This window comes from Oncorhynchus gorbuscha, linkage group LG15 (assembly GCF_021184085.1).
Source record: "Oncorhynchus gorbuscha isolate QuinsamMale2020 ecotype Even-year linkage group LG15, OgorEven_v1.0, whole genome shotgun sequence".
In the NCBI taxonomy this organism is placed as follows: Eukaryota; Metazoa; Chordata; class Actinopteri; order Salmoniformes; family Salmonidae; genus Oncorhynchus; species Oncorhynchus gorbuscha.
Window position 1 is genome coordinate 32,325,606 of NC_060187.1, and position 23,175 is coordinate 32,348,780.

General features: G+C 41.6%; 2 protein-coding genes across 5 annotated transcripts in view; both read left to right on the forward strand.

The window, feature by feature from the left end:
• The window catches only part of ttc39a (tetratricopeptide repeat domain 39A), a 42,195-nt gene extending 20,162 nt beyond the window's left edge, over nt 1-22,033 (forward strand). For all 4 annotated transcript variants that reach the window (XM_046302438.1, XM_046302439.1, XM_046302441.1 and 1 more), the window contains 16 exons: nt 8,701-8,832; nt 10,216-10,259; nt 10,625-10,692; nt 10,840-10,904; nt 10,998-11,097; nt 11,295-11,360; nt 11,482-11,590; nt 11,792-11,859; nt 12,350-12,409; nt 12,638-12,799; nt 13,024-13,115; nt 18,932-19,052; nt 19,989-20,100; nt 20,205-20,319; nt 20,470-20,586; nt 20,745-22,033. In XM_046302438.1, the coding sequence (XP_046158394.1) occupies nt 8,701-8,832; nt 10,216-10,259; nt 10,625-10,692; nt 10,840-10,904; nt 10,998-11,097; nt 11,295-11,360; nt 11,482-11,590; nt 11,792-11,859; nt 12,350-12,409; nt 12,638-12,799; nt 13,024-13,115; nt 18,932-19,052; nt 19,989-20,100; nt 20,205-20,319; nt 20,470-20,586; nt 20,745-20,862 (1,549 nt within the window). In that variant the 3' untranslated portion in view covers nt 20,863-22,033. The remainder of the gene's footprint in view (nt 1-8,700; nt 8,833-10,215; nt 10,260-10,624; nt 10,693-10,839; nt 10,905-10,997; nt 11,098-11,294; nt 11,361-11,481; nt 11,591-11,791; nt 11,860-12,349; nt 12,410-12,637; nt 12,800-13,023; nt 13,116-18,931; nt 19,053-19,988; nt 20,101-20,204; nt 20,320-20,469; nt 20,587-20,744) is intronic.
• Nucleotides 22,034-22,994: 961 nt separating this feature from the next.
• LOC123997365 (RING finger protein 11) overlaps nt 22,995-23,175 on the forward strand; it is a 43,719-nt gene continuing 43,538 nt past the window's right edge. Inside the window, exon 1 of the mRNA XM_046301509.1 lies at nt 22,995-23,175. This exon is cut by the window's right edge and continues 339 nt beyond it. The gene's annotated coding sequence lies outside the window, so the exon portion shown is untranslated.

The following is a 23,175-nucleotide window of genomic DNA, read 5'->3' on the forward strand; positions in this document are numbered from 1 at the left end:
GGAAAGAATGAATGGGGCCATGTATCGTGAGATTTTGAGTGAAAACCTCCTTCCATCAGCAAGGGCATTGAAGATGAACGTGGCTGGGTCTTTCAGCATGACAATGATCCCAAACACACCGCCCGGGCAACGAAGGAGTGGCTTTGTAAGAAGCATTTCAAGGTCCTGGAGTGGCCTAGCCAGTCTCCAGATCTAAACCCCATAGAAAATCTCTGGAGGGAGTTGAAGGTCCGTGTTGCCCAGCAACAGCCCCAAAACATCACTGCTCTAGAGGAGATCTGCATGGAGGAATGGGCCAAAATACCAGCAACAGTGTGTGAAAACCTTGTGAAGACTTACAGACAACGTTTGACCTCTGTCATTGCCAAGTATTGAGATAAACTTTTGTTATTGACCAAATACTTATTTTCCACCATCATTTGCAAATACATTTATTAAAAATCCTACAATGTGATTTTCTGGATTTTTTTTTCCTCATTTTGTCTGTCATAGTTGAAGTGTATCTATGATGAAAATTACAGGCCTCTCTCATCTTTTTAAGTGGGAGAATGTGCACAATTGGTGGTTGACTAAATACTTTTTTGCCCCACTGTACCTTGGAACAACTTTCAAAATGTTTATTCATAAACCATACCAGTCAAAAGTTTGGACACACCTGCTCATTCAAGGCATTTTCTTTATTTGTACTATTTTCTACATTGTAGAATAATAGTGAAGACATAAACTATGAAATAACACATGGAATCATGTAGTAACCAAAAGAGTGTTTTGGTTATTACATATAAAATATATATTTTATATTTGAGATTCTTCAAAGTAGCAACTCTTTGCCTTGATGACAGCTTTGCACAGTCTTGGCATTCTCTCAACCAGCTTCACCTGGAATGCTTTTCCAACAGCCTTGAAGGAGTTCCCACATATGATAGGCACTTTTTTGGCTGCTTTTCCTTCACTCTGCAGTCCAACTAATTACAAATCATCTCAATTGGGTTGAGGTCGGGTGATTATGGAGGCCAGATCATCTGATGCAGCATTCCATCACTCTCCTTTTTGGTCAAATAGACCTTACACCGCCTGGACTTGTGTTGGATCATTGTCCTGTTGAAAAACAAATGATAGTTCCACTAAGCGCAAACCAGATGGGATGGCGTATCACTGTAGAATGCTGTGGTAACCATGCTGATTAAGTGTGTCTTGAATTCTAAATAAATCACTGACAGTGTCACCAGCAAAGCACCATCGCACCTCCTCCTCCATGCTTCACTTGTCTATCTCCACAACAGTCAACAACAGAAGCCAGGCAGCAGGCACAAACATCCCAATTCATGGTCTGTTTTTACCATTCTGCACTTTCTCATGACTAAATATCTCTTGATTTATGTCTTCCTTTTAAATAATATGTGTATGGTTTTTGATGTGACATACATTTGATGATAAAGTGTATATTTACACATAGTGAAAGTGAGTCACACAAAAAGCAAAACTTTATTTTCGATAGGTAAGTTACCCAGGAAGACACTACTCATCTTGTGGCTAATAGACTAATGATTTTGTAAGTGCTGCTTCTTTTTGTACAGAAGTCCTCTCGGTAGTCCCATGAGTTGTTTTGTGGTCAATGGCAGTCAAATGTCAGGCATGCAGACATGCAACATTCCAGTTAAGAGACTTCTGTCGCACCTGCATTGTCTCATAGCTACTTTGACTATGGTGGAACTTTCTGGGAACCAGTCAGACCAGCACTCATGGGTGTGCATTGTCAGATCTGCAGTGTCACATTCAGGGACTTAACTTGGGCCTGTTTCCAAGGGAAAATGTTATAATTTAGGGTATTTTCACATATAGTTCTCTTTAAAACAACCAATCTCAGTCCTCTTTAAAGTGAACTCTCGGGTAAAAAAAATAACTCTGTTCTCTTTGTATTCACACTGCCCTTGGCTTTGAATGAGGACTCAACTCTTTTGCCTGTTCACTTTACCTATTTTGTGGCCTGTCCTCTTTGCATTCACATTGCTATGTTTAGAATTGGAACCAATAACTTTTTCCTACATTCTATCAATGCAATCTGGGTTTTTACAAATGCAGGACAAGCTATTCCATCAGAATGTGTTATTCGACAGCTAGATATACGTACTTACAGTGGGGAGAACAAGTATTTGATACACTGCCGATTTTGCAGGTTTTCCTACTTACAGAGCATGTATAGGTCTGTAATTTGTATCTTAGGTACACTTCAACTGTGAGAGACGGAATCTAAAACAAAAATCCAGAAAATCACATTGCATGATTTTTAAATCATTAATTTGCATTTTATTGCATGACATAAGTATTTAATCACCTACCAACCAGTAAGAATTCCGGCTCTCACAGACCTGTTAGTTTTTCTTTAAGAAGCACTCCTGTTCTCCAATCATTACCTGTATTAACTGCACCTGTTTGAACTTGTTACCTGTATAAAAGACACCTGTCCACACATTCAATCAAACAGACTCCAACCTCTCCACAATGGCCAAGACCAGAGAGCTGTGTAAGGGATAAAATTGTGTACGGGATAAAATTGAATACCTGCACAAGGCTGGGATGGGCTACAGGACAATAGGCAAGCAGCTTGGCGAGCAGGCAACAACTGTTGGCGCAATTATTAGAAAATGGAAGAAGTTCAAGGTGACGGTCAATCACCCTCGGTCTGGGGCTCCATGCAAGATCTCACCTCGTGGGGCATCAATGATCATGAGGAAGGTGAGGGATCAGCCCAGAACTACACGGCAGGACCTGGTCAATGACCTGAAGAGAGCTGGGACCACAGTCTCAAAGAAAACCATTAGTAACACACTACGCCGTCATGGATTAAAATCCTGCAGCGCACGCAAGGTCCCCCTGCTCAAGCCAGAGCATGTCCAGGCCCGTCTGAAGTTTGCCAATGACCATCTGGATGATCCAGAGGAGGAATGGGAGAAGGTCATGTGGTCTGATGAGACAAAAATAGAGCTTTTTGGTCTAAACTCCACTCGCTGTGTTTGGAAGAAGAAGAAGGATGAGTACAACCCCAAGAACACCATCCCAACCGTGAAGCATGGAGGTGGAAACATCATTCTTTGGGGATGCTTTTCTGCAAAGGGGAGGATTGAGGGGAGGATGGATGGGGCCATGTATCGCGAGATCTTGGCCAACAACCTCCTTCCCTCAGTGAGAGCATTGAAGATGGATCGTGGCTGGGTCTTCCAGCATGACAATGACTTGAAACACACAGCCCGGGCAACTAAGGAGTGGCTCCGTAAGAAGCATCTCAAGGTCCTGGAGTGGCCTAGCCAGCCTCCAGACCTGAACCAAATAAAACATCTTTGGAGGGAGCTGAAAGTCTGTATTGCCCAGCGACAGCCCCGAAACCTGAAGGATCTGGAGAAGGTCTGTATGGAGGAGTGGACCACAATCCCTGCTGCAGTGTGTGCAAACCTGGTCAAGAACTACAGGAAACGTATGATCTCTGTAATTGTAAACAAAGGTTTCTGTACCAAATATTAAGTTCTGCTTTTCTGATGTATCAAATACTTATGTCATGCAATAAAATGCAAATGAACTACTTAAAAATCATACAATGTGATTTTCTGGATTTTAGTTTTAGATTCCGTCTCTCACAGTTGATATGTACCTATGATAACAATTACAGACCTCTACATGCTTTGTAAGTAGGAAAAACTGCAAAATCGGCAGTTTATCAAATACTTGTTCTCCCCACTGTATATTTTTGAAGCTAATAGATTGCATTTAGTTAAAAGATGAGACATAATAATTGTTATCAGAAGATACAATTAAACATGTAAATATTATTGGTAACAGAATAAATAGCTGAAGAATAACTGCGGATTAAATAAATACTGTAATCGAACATTTTACACCCAATGTAGGCTACTGCCTCTTTAAGAGCTAGAATAGATTTTGAACCCTATGTTGGTGTCTTCTCATGCTATTCGAACCCTACAATCGAATAAACAGCTTGTGTAAAGAAATAATCTTAACTAAAAACTCCACACATGTTTTGACATTTCTATGCATCCTTGACAACCGCTAATCAATAGGCCTAACCAGTGGCAATTTGAGCATATAAAACTTGATCAGGCAAAACAGAAATTGTGGGAACATGCCAGCAAAGCCACAACGCTAAACAATACATGAATTGCACTTTAACGGTGACAAACGCTGCACACAAACTGGTAGGGTAGGTAGGGCCTACATAAAGCTATCCCAACAGCAGAGTCCCAACAGCAGAGTCCCAACAGCAGTCCCAACACCTTATCACTGCTACACCTGGCTATCAGCTGAGCCTTGTCTGGCAGCGAAACAGTTCATTCAGCCTCATTTACTGCCTTTAAAAAAACATAGCTGATATGGCTGACTTGCTTAAACAATTAAATAAGTGTGGTTTCTACTGACAATTGAGATGTGCAAACTATAGCATGAGGGGACAACAAGCGGATAAGAGGCAATCCGTAATTTCGATTAAGACATTAATGAGCGAGCGACGACGGACGTAGTCAATATAACTATTTGTTCAGCACTTTTGTACAGTGACAGAATTCAGAACATGGGCCGTTCCTACAGTGTACTCCCTGTATAACAAGTCAGAACCGTAGGATAAATAAATGGGTCATATGAAAAGACGATGAAAGCTCTCACAATATTTGATGATTACATTTATCTAAAACAGGTGTTTGGCTACATGTGCACCACCAAGTCAGAAAAGTAGGCGAAATTTAGAGGTGAAAATAGACCAAATTATTAGGGTGAGACACATTAAACGCCGTTTGGCTCTCTTTGACGCGTTAAATAAGCTTTTAATTTGACACGACAAATAACACAACACAACAATAACAATTCTATTATAGAATGCTGTGTGTGCTGAATTTGAACGTGCAAACCAAGCACCATCACTCCTATCAGTAGCACTGTCAAAGTTGTACAAAAAAGTTTGCAAACAAGCACACACTGGCAACGAACAATGTTTTTACAATACCGCGTTGGTGATTAGACCAAATTATTAGGGCGAGGCACATGGGCTATTAACAGCTTACTACACAACATACACTTAGTATAACTTTCTTAGCAACAGTATACATATCTACCTTGCATATTACATTAATTATGCAGTAGCATACAATACATTTTTGGACTCATCTTGTGAAGGTATTGTGGCGGTCCTTTGTGGACTTATTTTGTCTTCAAACTTTGTCATCAAAGTCTGGCATTCTCTGGATTTATAATGGGACCACACAGCCACTCCACTGAATAGCAGGCTAGTGGTTGCTTCGCAATGCTTGCAGTTAGCCACTGATTCCTTACAAACCACTCATTGTTGAATTTGCGATTTCCAACTTGTGTAATCTTAATGTCAAATTGCCGCTGAGCACCGATATGTTTTATCTATAATTTCTCTTCATTATTTCACTTCATATGACAAGGCTTAAAAATGATTTGCCTGTAGATTGTCGCCTTGATTCATGATGATGACTGCTAGCTAAGACTTTGAAAGTAAGATGTTGACATGATCAGTCCAATCTAAGCTTCTGTACATATAACGTGATTTGACGTGATTTTATCTGTGGCCAATGATCTTTAGCCTTGTTGGAAGGGCACTTGTAATATAACTCTATGGCAGGCTCTGCTCCACTTGCCCTGAATGACGGGTCGCCACGGGCCTAACCAAAAGCATTGTGGCTACATTGATCATCCTTGAGATGCTTCTACAACTTCATTGGAGTCCACCTATAGTACATTCAATTAATTGCACAAGTTTTGGAAATCTGCACACCTGTCTATATAAGGTCCCACTGTTGACAATGCATGTCAGAGCAAAAACCAAGCCATGAGGTTGAAAGAATTGTACGTAGAGCTCCGAGACAGGATTGTGTCGAGGCACAGAAATGGGGAAGAGTACCAAAACATTTCTGCAGCATTGAAGGTCCCTAAGAACACAGTGGCCTCCATCATTCTGAAATGGAAGAAGATGGGAGAACCTTCTCTGCAGCACTCCACCAATCAGGCCTTTATGGTAGTGGCCAGATATGAAAGCCATTCCTCAGTAAAAGGCACGACAGCCCACTTCAAGTTTGCCAAAAGACACCTAAAGGACTCTCAGAACATGAGAAACCCAGAATATCTGGTCTGATGAAACCAAGATGGAATTCTTTGGCCTGAATGCCAAGCGTCACGTCTGGAGGAAACCTGGCACCATCCCTATGGTGAGTTATGGTGGTGGTAGCATCATGCTGTGGGGATGTTTTTCAGTGGCAGGGACTGGGAGACTAGTCAGGATCGAAGGAAAGATGAACGGAGCAAAGTACAGAGATCCTTGATGAAAATCTACTCCAGAGCACTCAGGACCACATACTGAAGGTTCACCTTCCAACAGGACAACAACCCTAAGCACACAGCCAAGACAACGTAAGAGTGGCTTCGGGACAAGTCTCTGAATGTCCTTGAGTGGCCTTGCCAGTGCCCGGACATAAACCCAGTTGAACATCTCCGGAGAGACCTGAAAATAGCTTTGCAGCAACTCTCCCCATCCAACCTGACAGAGCTTGAGAGTATCTGCAGAGAAGAATGGGAGAAACTCCCCAAATACAGGTGTGCCAAGCTTGTAGCGTCATACCCAAGAAGACTTGAGGCTGTATTCGCTGCCAAAGATACTTCAACAAAGTACTGAGTAAAGGGTCTGAATACTTATGTAAATGTGATATTTCATTTTTTTATATATATAAATGAATACATTTCTAAAAACCTGTTTTTGCATTGTCATTATGGGATATTATGTGTGGATTGATGAGGGGAAAAACGATTGAATCACTTTTAGAATAAATGTGGAAAACGTCAGGGGGTCTGAATACTTTCCGAATGCACTGTTGAATGCACTGTTGAATGCACTGTTGAATGCCAATGACTATATACTTCAGAAAGGATTCACACCCCTTGTCTTTTTCCACATTTCGTTGTGTTACAAAGTGGGATTAAAATTGAGTTTTCTTTTGTCAACAATCTCTCAAAATGGAAGAAAAATGTTAAGAGTTGTAAAAAAATAAAAATAAAGCACTAATACAGTATATCTTGATTAGATTAGTAGATTAGTATTCAACCCCTTAAATCAGTACATGTTAGAATCACATTTGGCAGTGATTACATCTGTGAGTCTTTCTTGGTAAACTTTGCACACCTGGATTGTACAATATTTAGATTGTACTATAATTCTTCAAGCTCTGTCAAGTTGGTTGTTGATCAACTTGACAAGTCTTGCCATTGATTTTCAAGCAGACTTAAGTCAAACATGTAACTAGGAGACTGAAGAACATTCAATGTTGTCTTGGTAAGCAACTCCAGTGTATATTTGGCCTTGTGTTTTAGGTTAATGTCCCGCTGAAAGGTGAATTTGTCTCCCAGTTTCTGTTGGAAAGCAGACTGAACCTGGTTTTATTCAAGGATTCTGCCTGTGCTTAGCTCTTTTCCATTTATTTTTATCCCAAAAAACTCCCTTGTTCTTGCATGATGCAGCCACCCCCATGCTTGAAAATACGAAGAGTGTTAGTGATGTCATGTGTTGTGTTTGCCCTAAATATAACGCTTTGTATTCAGGGCATATAGTTAATTTCTTTGTCACATTGTTTGTTGTTTTACTTTTGTGCCTTGCATGTTTTGGAATATTTTTTATTCTGTACAGGATTCCTTCTTTTCACTCTGTTAAATAGGTTAGTATTGTGGAGTAACTACAATGTTGTTGACCAAATCCTCAGTTATCTTCTATCACAGCCTTTAAACTCTGTAACTGTTTTAAAGTCACCATTGGCCTCCTGGTGAAATCCCTGAGATGTTTCCTTCCTCTCCGACAACTGAGTTAGGAAGGACGCCTGTATCTTTGTAGTGACTGGGTGTATTGATACACCATCCAAAGTGTAATTGATAACTACACCATGCTCAAAGGGATATTCAATGTCTGTTTTTTATTTTTACCCATCTTCCAATAGGTGCCCTTCTTTGTGAGGCATTGGAAAACCTCCCTTGTATTTGTGGTTGGATCTGTGTTTGAAATTCCCCGCTCGACTGAGGGACCTTACAGACAATTGTATGTGTGGGGTACAGAGACGAGATAGTCATTCAAAATCATGTTAAACACTATTTCACACAGAGTGAGTCAATGCAACTTTTTATCAAATCAAGCTTTATTTATATAGCACTTTTTGGATGCAATGCGCTTCATAGGAAAAAACATTAAAAAACGAAAATAATAACTGAAATATTTACTACACAACAAATAAGAGGTTGAAAACAAAAGAGTAACAATAAAAACTGAAAGACTCAAAAAGGTGTAACTTGTTAAGCACATTTTTATTTCTGAACTTATTTAGGCTTGCCATATCAAAGGGGTTGAATACTTTTTCAGCTTTTAATTTTTCATTAATTTGTAAAAATGTCAACAAACAAAATTATACTTTTACAATATGGGGTATTGTGTGTATGCCAGTGATAAAACAAAATGTGGAAAAAGTCAAGGGGTGTGAATACTTTCTGAAGGCACTATACTTGTGCTCCTCCTCTTTTCAAGACGTGCAAAGGAATATTTTTTGTTGAGTCATCTGATTGCAATTTGAGGAGGCAACAATAGCTGCTAAAAATAGAGCTGAATATTTCTGTGCTGTCTTTTTTTCCCCCCCTTCCTAGAACCAAAGACAGCATGTACCATGCACTCACATACGCCACCATACTGGAGATGCAGGCCATGATGACCTTTGACCCGGAGAACATCCTGGCAGCTGGTAACACCATGAAGGAGGCTCAGGCAGTGTGTCAGCGGTAAGAATCATTTGTAAAGGATCCACATTCAAAGAGCAGGAAAATGTCTCCGTACCCTTCCAGTTAGATGCACAATTCTTGAATTGTGGATGAGCTTACGTCAGTCTACCTTCATCAGAGCATGTCTCCACAAACAATAGTGGGACAGATGAGGCCACACAGTGAGCCAGTGGTAATTACAGACACCTGTGGTAATCTAAAGTACCACTAGATGTCATAATATCAGAAATACAGTACAAATACTATAAAATATTCTACACATATTTCTACTAGAACAAAATCCATGTACAAGTAAAACATTTGTTGTTCGTATAAGGAACCCATACTTTCAAAAAGAGAGCAATACAGCCGAAAAGAGGCATTAAAAAATGGATCCACATAAAATATATCGATTTTCAAAGTTATTTTTATTTAATAAATTCAAAAACAAAGGTTTTGACTTGGTGGTAAGGCTCCCTTATCAGATCTATTCCATCATGAAGAGAGAAACTACATGATCCGATCAAGTGAAACCACTTTGTGAATTGTGTAACACATGTTTTTAACCAAGTAAGTCTCATTTAACTCATTTAATTATGAACAACAACAATATACAGAGGAAATCCATTTTGGCTCTTGATAAACCTGGCCATTCCACTGGTGAGGGCCTCTGGCTATTTTGGGAGATGTCCATCCTGGTCTGTGGTGGCTGGTGAGCTCCATGTTCTGTGAGATAATCACAGAGTAGATATCACCCAGGCTCTATCAGATCTTGCTGGCTGGGGGGAGTTTGAGTGGCCTGTAACAGTGAGCTCTGGAGTCAGTGTGTGAAATGTCCTGTGCGGACGCGCCTTTCCAAAGGCTGGAACACACACACAAACTCCCGGACTGGGCCTGCCACACCTTCTGAGACCCTGGGGGGGGGGGGGACCCCACGACACAGCCATCTGCCTGGCTACAAGGCCCAGGACCCTGTGTTAACCTGGGAGACACTCTACATCTTACCAACATAAGGCATGGAATGTGGCTGGGCCACACTGATTTGCATGAAATGTAGATATCTATGCAAATACAACTTTTACAGGAGCTTTAATGTTTTCCCATGGATCACAGTAAACCACTCATTATACTTGTGTATCTCCCTTAATCCATGTTATTCGTCTAATTCTGAAACCTGATTTTAGTTAGAAATACTGTCTGTCAATGTCTGTCTGAATGTGGTTACTACATATCACCGTTTTTCAATATCCAAGCACAGGAATGTGTTGAATTCCCAGAATCTTAGCTCACACATCCACAGACTGGTGTTGAGTTGTTGTGAACAAACACTGCTATATCTGTCTCATCAAACACTGTAATGTGGCATGTTGGATTTGGTGTGTAATGAAGTGTATTCTCTCCCAGGTTCCGCAAGAAGACAACCTTTAGCAATAGAAACTCCACAGAAGGTTAGTATAGTTAAAACATACTTACTTCAGTACATTCCACTTAGACATAGACATACTATTTTATCACAGGCCTCTTATCTTATCACTCATTTTGCGAGTGTAAATTGAACAAAGTTTTTTTATAGCTGTGTATTCCTAAGTAAATAAAACGCAGCTGCTGTGATACTGGAGAATATACTCTGTTTTTGAGTGATTTTAATGTATTACTCCATTGCTTCAAGCCATGATGGTTGTTCACTAGTTGTTCAGTAGTTGAGAATACAGTTTAAAATGTGTTTCTTGTCTGTGGGTTTATTGTGCAGCCTCCTGCTGATGTAGTGGTTTCAGTATGTCAGAAGATAATTGTGCTGTCATTTTCACCTCAGAGGAACTCCACGCTGAAGTCTGCTATGCAGAATGTCTCCTGCAGAGGGCAGCACTCACCTTCCTTCAGGTAACCCACTGCTACCACAACATCAGTAACACACACCCACACACTCTTTATCTCGCTGAAGCACTGATACAGATTTAAAAGTTGATTGTGCATTTATGATATTGTTCTTTGTATCCTTAAACGTTTTCTTTCCCCCTGTTTTTGTAGGATGAAAACATGGTCAGTTTCATCAAGGGAGGAATTAAAGTGAGGAATAGCTACCAGACTTATAAGTAAGTACTCTTGATGCAGTGCATGGCCCTTATAGTGCATTCCCCTTATGTCTCAACTCATACTATAGTAAAGAATGTATATCTGTATTTCAGAGAACTTCATACGGTCCTGCAGTCCTCAAGCTACGTCCAAGGTGACAATCATGGGCATTTTGAAGGCGGGGTCAAGCTTGGAGTGGGATCCTTCAACCTGGTGAGGGAAATGCTTCATGTCACAAACGTTTGTGGTCCAGTTTGCTGGGCTAGTAGACTGTATAGAAGGACCTTTTGGGGTGTTATGGCTATAGCTACTCTGTGTAACTCAAAGCATGGTCCTGATTGGTACAATATGTAATTGTGTCTGGCTCATCTTCTCACTCTTCCACTCCTGTGTTCTTGGGTTTTGTACAGATGATCTCCATGCTGCCCACTCGGACCCTTAGGTTGCTGGAATTTGTGGGTTTCTCTGGAAACAAGGTAGATCTCCTACTGTTAGGCAGGTGGCCCTGAGATGACATGTGAGATGCTGGACTAGACTGGGCTGGACTGGGCAGGTTTAAGCTAAGCCCTCTGTGTCCTGTGTTGTGTGTGTCTGCAGGAGTTTGGCTTGCAGCAGCTGACGGAAGGCGCAGCAGGGCAGACGTTCAGGTCCTTCCTGTGTAATATGCTGCTGCTCTGCTACCACACCTTCATGAGCTTCATCCTGGGTGAGAGAAAGGCTGATGTTTTCACACATCAAATGTTACCACACAGACCTTTTCAACTGCCAAAACAAGCTCTATACTGTAGCCTAGCCACATTCTGGTTGGTGGTCACCTCTACAAGAAAGGAAAACCCTGGTCATATCTTGCAGAAATGTCTTAAATTAACATGAAATAACATTGTATTTTTCTCCTTGCGGCTTCCAGGCACTGGGGAAGCGGATGTGGAGGATGCAGAGAAACTCCTTCAGCCATATCTCAAACGGTATCCTAAGGTCAGTGAGAACATTGTAGCATGTACACTGAGTATACAAAACATTAAGAACACCTGCTCTTTCCATGATATAGACTGACCAGGTGAATCCAGGTAAAAGCTATGATCCCTTATTGATGTCACTTGTTAAATCCACTTCAATTAGTGTAGATGAAGGAGAGGAGGCAGGTTAAATAAGGATTTTTAAGCCTTGAGACATGGATTGTGCCATTCAGAGGGTGAATAGGCAAGACAAAATATGTAAGTCCCTTTTGAATGGGGTATGGTGGTATGTGCCAGGTACACTTTTTGTGTCAGGAACTGCAACACTGCTCGGTTTTTCATGCTCAACAGTTTGTATCAACAATGTTCATAATGTTTGGTATACTCAGTGTACAGTTCAAATATATTCCAGTTGTATTGATTTTGTGAAACTACTCTGAATTATTTAGTGCATAGGCCTGTACACACACTCTGTCCCATCAAAACAGTTCATAGTGTGTTGTTTTTAGGGATCCATCTTCTTGTTCTTCGCTGGTCGAATTGAGGTCATCAAAGGAAACCTGGATGCTGTGAGTGTGGATCAATGATTCTGACTACTACCAAAATGATTTTGTATTTAGACTCCAAATCTGGCCAGCTTTCACGTGTGTGTGTGTGTGTGTGTGTGTGTGTGTGTGTGTGTGTGTGTGTGTGTGTGTGTGTGTGTGTGTGTGTGTGTGTGTGTGTGTGTGTGTGTGTGTGTGTGTGTGTGTGTGTGTGTGTGTGTGTGTGTGTGTGTGTGTGTGTGTGTGTAACAGGCTATAGTGCGATTTGAGGAGTGCTGTGAAGCTCAGCAGCAGTGGAGTCAGTTCCATCACATGTGCTACTGGGAACTGATGTGGTGTTTCACATACAAGAGACATTGGAAGATGGCCTACTTCTATGCTGATCTGCTCAGCAAAGAGAATGCATGGTCCAAGGTGGGACATTCTGGAGTAATTGTATTTGTGCATATCAGTTCAATATAGTGCAGTATGAAGGACATTTGTTTCAGTACAGTAATGGTTGCATTATTTTGCTGGTAAATGCGATATAGATTTGTTTGTTTAACAGCTTTCAATGTATTCCGCTTAGCCTTTAGAGGGACAAATCTATGTAGATGCTTACAGAGTTGCGGTAGTAAAACATGCACATTTCCCTCCAGGCAACATATGCGTATATGAAAGGTGCCTACCTCAGCATGCTGACCAGGGAGGAATGCCAACCATTCAGGGAGAGCGAGGTAGCGCTATTCAGGTAGGTCACTGCAACAAAGACAATGATATTTCTCCATAAACAAATGAACAACAGACTTTCAGCATGCTTATAGAGAAGGGCACTCAACAAATGACTGATGATTGGTTGAAAGAAATTGATTATAAGAAGATTGTGGGAGCTGTACTGTTAGATTTCAGTGCAGTCTGATATTATTGACCATAACCTTTTGTTGAAAAAAACGTATGTGTTATGGATTTTCAATCTCTGCCAAATCGTAGATTCAGAGCTATCTAATATAACTCAAAGGGTTTTCATTAATGGAAGCTTATCTAATGTCAAATATGTAAAGTGTGGTGTGCTGCAGGGCAGCTTTCTAGGCCCTCTACTCTTCTATTTTTACCAATGTAGAAGGCATTCGGAAAGTATTCAGACCCCTTGACTTTTTCCACATTTTGTTATGTTACAGCCTTATTCTACAATTGATACCCTATGATAACAAAGCAAAAACAGGTTTTAATAAATGTTCACAAAAAAAGCAGATACCTTATTTACATATGTACTCAGACCCTTTGCTATGACACTCAAAATTGAGCTCAGGTGCATCCTGTTTCCATTGATTATCCTTGAGATGTTTCTACAACATTTACATTTACATTTAAGTCATTTAGCAGACGCTCTTATCCAGAGCGACTTACAAACTTCATTGGAGTCCACCTGTAGTAAATTCAATTGATTGGACATGATTTGGAAAGGCACACACCTGTCTATATAAGGTCCCACAGTTGACAGTGCATGTCAGAGCAAAAACCAAGCCTTTGGGTTCGAAGGAATTGTGCGCTGAGCTCCGAGACAGAATTGTGTCGAGGCAAAGTATCAATCAATCAGATGTATTTATAAAGCCCTTCTTATATCAGCTGATGTCACAAAGTACTGTACAGAAACCCTGCCTAAAACCTCTAAACAAGCAACGCAGGTGTAGAAGCGCGGTGGCTAGGAAAAACTCCTTTGAAAGGCCAGAACCTAGGAAGAAACCTAGAGAGGAACCAGCCTATGAGGGGTGGCCAGTCCTCTTATGTCTTTGCCGGGTGGAGATTATAACAGAACATGGCCAAGATGTTCAAGTGTTCACACATGACCAACAGGGTCAAATAATAATAATCACAGTGGTTGTCAAGGGTGCAACAGGTCAGTACCTGAGGTGCAGGTAGTAGTCAGAGTATCTCTACCACTCCTGCTGTATCTAGAGAGTTGAAAACAGCATGTCTGGGACAGGTAGCACGTCCGGTGAACAGGTCAGGGTTCTATAGGCGCAGGCAGAACAATTGAAACTGGAGCAGCAGCATGGCCAGGTGGACTGGGGACAGCAAGGAGTCATCAGGCCAGGTAGTCCTGAGGCATGGTCTTAGGCCTAAAGTACTCTGAGAGAAAGAAAGAGAGAGAAAGAGAGTGAGTGAGAATTAGAGAGAGCATACTTCAATTCACACAGGACACCGGATAAGACAGGAGAATTACTCCAGATATAACAGACTGACCCTAGCCCCCCGACACATAAACTACTGCAGCAGAAATGGGGAAGAGTACCAAAACATTTCTCCAGCATTGAAGGTCCCTAAGAACACAGTGGCCTCCATCATTCTGAAATGGAAGAAGTTTGTAACCACCAAGACTCTTCCTGGAGCTGGCCACCCGGCCAAACTGTGCAATCGGGGGAGAGGGGCCTTGGTCAGAGAGGTCACCAAGAATCTGATGGTCACTCTGACAAAGCTCCAGAGTTCCTCTGTGGAGGTGGGATAACCTTCCAGAAGGACAGCCATCTCTGCAGCACTCCACCAATCAGGCCTTTATGGTAGAATGACCAGATGGAAGCCATTCCTCAGTAAAAGGCACATGACAGCCCTCTTGAAGTTTGCCAAAAGACACTGAAAGGACTCACAGACCATGAGAAACCCAGATGGTCTGATGAAACCAAGATTGAATTATTTGGCCTGAATGCCAAGTGTGACGTTGGAGGAAACCTGACACCATCCCTATGATGTATCATGGTGTTGGCAGCATCATGCTATTGGGGATGTTTTTCAGTGGCAGAGACTGGGAGACTAGTCAGGATCGAGGCAAAGATGAACAGAGCAATGTACAGAGATCCTTCATGAAAACCTGCTCCAGAGCACTCAGTACCTCAGACTGGGTTAAAGGTTCACCTTCATACAGGACAATGACCCTAAGTACACAGCCAAGACAGCGCAGGATTGGCTTCGGGACAAGTCTCTGAATGTCGTTGAATGGCGGCCCAGCCAGAGCCCGGACTTGAACCCGATCTAACATCTCTGGAGAGACCTGAAAATACCCGTGCTGCGTTCCTCATCGAACCTGACAGAGCTTGAGAGGATCTGCAGAGAAGAATTGTAGAATCTCTCCAAATACATGTTTGCCAAGTTTGTAGCTTCAAGAAGATTTGAGGCTGTAATCGCTGCCTGTCACGAGTGGCGCTCGGCGGTCGTCGTCACCGGCCTATTAGCTGCCACTGATTGTCTTTCCTCCCCCTCCTTGTATGTTTATTGGTAGCACCTGTTTATGTATGATTAGTTTGTCTTTATTAGACAGCCGGCCCGCCTGGTTGTTGTGCGGGATTATTTCAGTGTAACCTTCGGCTCTGTTGTAGAGGTACGTGTTAGTGCCTGGTCGTGATTTTTCCGTTGTACATTTTCATTCCCTGTGTTTGGGGCCGTTACTATTGTGAGCACCCTGTGGTGCGTTGGTGCTATTAAAGACGCACAGCATTGCACTCTCTGTCTCCTGCGTTTGACTCCACACCCACGACACCCAGAGCATTACACTGCCACAGGTACTTCAACAAAGTACTGCGTAAAGGGTCTGAATGTAAATGTGATATTTCAGGGGGGTTTTGGTAGGTTGTTTTGCAAAGAAATCAACTTGTTTTTTCTTTGTCATTATGGGATAGTATGTGTGGATTTATGATGGGAAAAAAACTATTTGTCGTGTCTTTGGCATCATTAAATTGAAGACTGTTATTTTATCAAATCAATTCCCTGTTATTATTATTACGTGATTAAACTAATCATGTAAAGGTAATTAACTAGTAAGTTGGGGCACCAAGGAAAATCTTCAGATTACAAAGTTATAATTTTCCAAATATAACTCTTCAGATATTTTAATATTTGATCAATTAGTCTTCTAATTCATGAATTATTCTTTACCTCACGTTAGTCTCATTCCAAACGTCGTAAATTGTTGGTTATCTGCATGATCCCAGCCTTCACTATGAATCATCCAAACATCAATTGTCTTAATCATTTATTTACTAACTAACTAAATAATCACAGACATGCATAAACAAACAAACAGTAGATATGGTTACAAGGAAATGATAGGGGAGGTTCCCTAGTGGGCTAAGCAGATATGATGGCTTGGTGGACAAAGGGAAGTGGATGTGGACTGAGAAGGGCGCGAAAGACAAAAGAGTCACTACACAGTTGATAATTATATGAATTGAAATGCTAATCCTCTGCACCTTTGAAGGCTCACTCATTTGGGAATAATTGAAATCAATATATATATTTACGCTCAGTGTGTTGTCGGGATCTCTGTTGGAAAGTTAGTCTCTCCATCTGCTTCCAAGAAGTATTTAAAAAATATATATTTTACCCCCTTTTTCTCCCAAATTTCGTGGTATCCAATTGGTAGTAGTTACAGTCTTGTCTCATCGCTGCAACTCCCGTACGGACTAGGGAGAGGCGAAGGTCGAGAGCCATGCGTCCTCCGAAACACAACCCAACCAAGCCGCACTGCTTCTTGACACAATGCACATCCAACCCGGAAGCCAGCCGCACCAATGTGTTGGAGGAAACACCATACACCTAGCGACCTGGTCAGCGTGCACTGTGCCTGGCTCGCCACAATAGTCGCTAGTGAGTGATGAGACAAAGGATATCCCTGCCGGCCAAACCCTCCCAAACCTGGACGAAGCTGGGCCAATTGTGTGCTGCCCATAGGCCTCCCGGTTGCGGCCGGCTGCGACAATGCCTGGGCTCGAACCCAGAATCTCTGGTGGCACAGTTGGCACTGCGATGCAGTGCCTTCAACCACTGTGCCACTCGGGAGGCCGTAATGGTCTGAATACTTATGTATTGTATAAGGTATGTTTTTAGTTGTTCCAATAAGTTTTTTGTGGTTAGAATGGATACTTCAGAGTCCCATTCAGAAATGTTCTTATAGATAGATGTTTCGGCGGTTGTCGGTCCTCACATCTCAGGTTAACATAATTTCTAGCTGCAGACTAGTAATTAGTATCTAAGATTTGCTCTTATTGTCGGGATCGGTAGTCTCAGTGTTTCAACAACCATTACAACCTTAGCTTATACTAAGGTTTTGTGGTCTCTACTCAAGCTTCGCTCCCTCAGCTCACCGAGGTATGCATGGTCTGAAGTGGGTTTCTTCAGGTGGGGGTTTTATGCGTAACAGTAGAAAAGGGCTGTCCCATGAGCCAGATCATGTCTGTGCTGACAGGGGCGGGCCAATGACTTAAACTTTGACGGAAATGCAATTCTCTCGCATTAACGGTTCAACATCACATTACATAATATCACAAATAGTTTCATCTTTACTCATTTATTTTATACATTAATTAGACGCACACCTCATAACGGAGGCTCCTGTATAAACATAGTTATGGTCATGTGGCTGTATTGTCTTTCATGAGGTCACAACATGAAATAAAACGGACCGGGTCGTAGCTGGCTACTCCACCGACCATTTACACATTCTCCAAAACATGGATATTGTTCAGTTCTGAAGTTTTGTGATGTAGAAGAATTTCCTTTGTTCTACTGTGAAATCCTCTCTCTATACTGCCTGGCCATGAGGAGAAAGTCTCCTCCAGGAATGTACAACCTAAGATAACAGAACCTGGGTGTAGGAGGGAGAGTGAGAGAGAGGGGAGGTGGTACTCGCTATACCCAAAGAGGGCCACGCCATGACAAATTTAATACATTTTTTAATTTATTTTATTGATTTAATTCACCTTTATTTAACCAGGTAGGCTAGTTGAGAACAAGTTCTCATTTACAACTGCGACCTGGTCAAGATAAAGCAAAGCAGTTCGACACATACAACAACACAGAGTTACACACGGAATAAACAAACATAGAGTCAATAATACAGTAGAAAAAGTCTATATACAGTGTGTGCAAATGAGGTAAGATAAGGGAGGTAAGGCAATAAATAGGCCATGGTGGCAAAGTAATTACAATATACCAATTAAACACTGGAGTGATAGATGAATAAGGATGTAACGTAAAAAAATAAAGTTAAAAAAGTCAAGGGTTCTGAATACTTTCCGACACAGCACTGACACACACACTTACCCCACCAGACATGCCACCAGAGGTCTTTTCACAGTCCCTAGGTCCAGAGCAAATTCAAGGAAACGTACAGTGTTATACAGAGCCATGAGTGCATGGAACTCCCTTCCATCTTATATAGCGTAAGTGAACAGTAAAAAAATTAAAAATCTATTTAAAAAAATAAAGCAACACCTCATGGCACAACAGCTCTCACCCATGTGACCTACTTGTTGTGTGTATGTACTGACATGTATGTGTAACTGATAGATGCGCGCGCGCACACACACACACTACATGTTAATTTTTTTAAATGTATGTCAATTGTAAAAAAGAAAAATGTCTGTAATGTCTTCTTCGTTATGTGTCGGACCCCAGTAAGATTAGCTGTCGCCATTGGCGTCGGTTAATGGGGATCCTAATAAATAAAAACAAAAAGAAGTCATTCTAACCAAATGAATCTATATCTTATATTTATCTATTGTCTATCCATTCCAGGCAGGTACATGGGCTTAAGCAGAAAATTGCTGGAAAGTCTTTGCCAACTGAGAAGTTTGCCATCCGAAAAGCCCGTCGCTACCTGACTGAGAACCCAGTTACATTACCTGCACCTCCTCTGGTCAGTACAAGTCTCCGAAACCCAGCCCTAGGTGACTTTTTTGGCATCGAAGAACTGAGTCGCTGCCTACGTCATTACCTTATTTGCTTAAATAAAATTGAAAATGTAGCTAGCAAGGTTATTTTTAATGAGTGCATTTCTGAAGTGGGAAGTGCATCGACTACCTTCACTAAAACCACTGGAACGGTTTTGCCTGCAAACTTTGGTTTAAAATCGCAATGTTCTGGCATGTCTGCCTTGTGATTTGTTGAGAGAGTTGTCTGTCTGACAAGGACCCACCACGGAACAAATTACTTTCCATTATCGAAGTTGCCAAAAGAGTCCGTCATTGCCTCCCGGGTGGCGCAGTGGTCTTGGGCTGTGCCACCAGAGACTCTGGGTTCGCACCCAGGCTCTGTAGCAGCCGGGAGCGACCGGGAGGTCCATGGGGCGACGCACAATTGGCCTAGCGTCGTCCGGGTTAGGGAGGGTTTGGCCGGTAGGGATTTCCTTGGCTCATCGCGCACTAGCGGCTCATGTGGCGGGCCGGGCGCAGTGCACGCTAACCAGGTCGCCAGGTGCATGGTGTTTCCTCCGACACATTGGTGCGGCTGGCTTCCGGGTTGGATGCGCGCTGTGTTAAGAAGCAGTGCGCCTTGGTTGGGTTGTGTTTCAGAGGACTAATGGCTTTCGACCTTAGCCTCTCCTGAGTCCATACAGGAGTTGTAGCGATGAGACAAAATAGCAACTACTAACAATAGGATACCACGAAATTGGGGAGAAAAGGGGGTCAAATTAAATTAAATTACAAAAATTAAGTCCGTCATTGAAACCAGACCCTAGTTACTGTTGGCTAGGGTCTGGTTTTCAAGACTAGATTAGTACTGCGTGGTCTGACCGCATGTTCACTATTACAGTGTAACTGTGACACCCTGTGGCCTTGTCTGTCCTCTGCAGGAGATGATGTATATCTGGAACGGCTACACAGTCATCGGGAAACACAAAGACCTGACAGAGGGCATGCTGAAAACACTGGACGAGGCACAGGCGAAACTCGAAAGTAGCCCAAGTAAGTAACACAAACTCATGTCCCCCTTAGAGACTTGATATTGCCTCTACACAGTCTATTGTGAGAGAGTGATGGGCCTGAGTGTCGTATGTTGTGTTCCTCAGGGACCGAGTTCTCCATAGACGACCAGTGTCTGCTGAGCCTACTTAGAGGTCTCTGTCTGAAGCACCTGGGACACCAGGAGGAGGCTGAGCACTACTTCACCCTTGTCCTCTGCAAGTGAGCTCAAAACACACCAATATTGAGCACATACTCCAATTTTCACATGACAGTAGAAGAGACCTACTCGATTACTATTCCTAACAAGTTTAGCAAATACTTCCTTTCTTGTTTAAATCCTGATCTCTGCTGTATTTTTACTCTTGTCAGTGAAACACAGATCAAGTTTGATCACTACTTGGTTCCCAATGCACTGCTGGAGCACGGGCTGCTATGTCTGGAACAAGGGAGGAAGGAGGAGGGAATCAAACTACTGGAGACAGCCAAGTGAGTGTCTTGGTTCTTACACAACATTATTATCTCTACCCATCCCATTACAGTAGTTCATTGGAATTCTTAAACATGACTTGTTTACAATAATTATATTAGAACAGATAGTTAAGTCAAGCTGTTTCATTGATCTGCTCTTTCCCCAATATTTAAAGGCAAAGTTACAAAAACTACTCCATGGAATCGCGGACACATTTCAGAATCCAGGCTGCTTTGCACAAGGCCAAGGCCACAGGCGAGAATGGAATTCACACCATGCCCTCCAGCCCGTAGCTGGAGGGCATGGCAGGCCCAAAGTCCAGCCATCCCAAAGTGCACAGCCCAATGCAGCAGGGATGAGGCAGAGTACCAAACCACCCACTACCAGCAACAAGTGCTTGACTTGCCAGCCATCAAGCTTTCAAAAAGACACACAACACTACACTATTACACTAAACAGTCAAAAGTATACGGACACTAGTATTTACTCAGACAAAGAAAATCTACGCAATATATAGAAAATACCTCACTAATAGATGGAAATTTACAGGGTCTCATCCGTCATTGCAAAAACCTATTCGTTACCAATGCCTGAATATTCTCCCTCTAGTATAAATACATACATTCACTGACAAACATGTAGTTTCACACCTGTCACAAGGGTTTTTGCAACATACAGTATTTGAGTGGTTAACGGTATTCTCCTTCCTGGCTTTTACCCTCTGCTCGGAGCTAATGACTAAAATCACTGTGTGCAATCTTGGACAAGGTCTGTCTTGGGTTGACAATGTTCTATGGCAGATAACCTCCTTCCCTAATGCTTTTATCTCTGTGATTATTCTACTGGATTTATTCTTATTTCTTCATTTTCACCCTCCTTTCCCCACTCTGAACAGCTCAATGGAAGTTTCGGCACATTGGGTCAACTGAAACACTTTCTGTGAAGGCATGCATGACCAGTCCAACTGAATTTTTGTGAAAATAGTGCCCACTGACTGCACAAAGTTAAGTCATCCAACCGTGCAAACTCACATTGCAGGAATACACGTGTGATGGTTAAGGGGTTATTTTGTCTGTATTTATTTATTAACTGTAATGGCGCCTTTTACTAAATTGTCTCGTTTTAAGTGGACAGATGAATGTGTCTTTTAGAAAGGCAGACTCCATCCTTGTTATCTTAATGTGGACACAATCCAGCAGTACTTGAGCTCAAACAAACAGTTCCATCTGTAGTAAGTGAAGCGTTGACAACCACTAGAGCCTTCCATATATATAAATATACACCTCCAACATCAACCTATACAAGAATGACTTATAGGAAACTATTATATATTAAATAGTTCCTTTCCTGTGTAATAAATGAGCTAATAGACTGTGTACGACCAATGTTATTTGTAATTAGATTTTTTCTCTCCTTTTTCATGTTCTATGATTTTTGAAACTTTATGTACAACAAGATGAGTATCCAACCCCAAGCACTAGAATGGTGTCTCAAGTTGAAATGTAATCAGAGCTGATTTATTCATACTTAGAATATGGTTTTGGGTGAAAGCAATTGACCTGTCATTCATTTAGACTTTTCTAACGGGCGGAGGAAATGTAGACATTGATTTATTTTAAATATAGAGATGATTGTAGTTTGGGATGTTCAAATTATTATGTTAGACATTACTTGTTTTGTTCCATGGTTTTCTTTGAATTAACTGATATTAGTACAAACAATCTTATTAGCACTGTGATGTTGAGGTCAGCATATTATATGGGAACTGGCTACTAAACAGATTGACATTCCTGGGCCTGTACATACTGAATGTTTGTTTTTTAATTTAAGATTAAATGATAAGTAACTGAAATTGAGTCTGGTTATTTTTTAAACTCTTGTATGAGCCATTTGCTTTTGGATGAACTGCACTCTGAACACCAAGCTGCTGTCTGGTTTTCAAATTGGTATTGTTTGTGTCCTTATTTCATATAACAGTATAAAGTGACTAGGAACAGTCAAAACTGTCATATTAGGCAGCCAGGAACCAACTACGACGTGCTGTGAGGCACATTCAACTCAACTTTATACCCTCCTTCAATAAAACACAGAAATTACACATATATTGCACATTTAACATAGTAGGTATAGGCATTTTATACCACAGTAACTGCTACTGAAATAACGTTTCCTTGTGATTACGCACTACTACTAGTGTACATGCAGACGCAGTTATGTAGAAAACTGCCAACGAACAACTATCTATCTGTACTTAGCTACATACTTGCTTGTTACATTGTAATTCATGTTAAATATTACCAAATATAATGTGTATCATGTTTTTAACAACGGTCTGATTGGTGAGATGGTGGAGAGCTTCCTTAATACAGATGGCAGTTGATTGGTCCGTGCATCAAGGGGCGGTGTTTCATGTTGCTACGTTCGTTACCTTCCCCGCGTTTGACGGGGCTGGAAAGTCCCTTTCAAATGGTCTTCAGTCTGAAGATGAGAATCCGTTTTTAGAGCATTAATAACTAATAGGTGTTTCGCATTATTACGTTCAACCTGCACACAGGCGTTGTGAGAGTTCTAAGCTAGCAAACAACCGCTAAATCACTTCAGTTTGA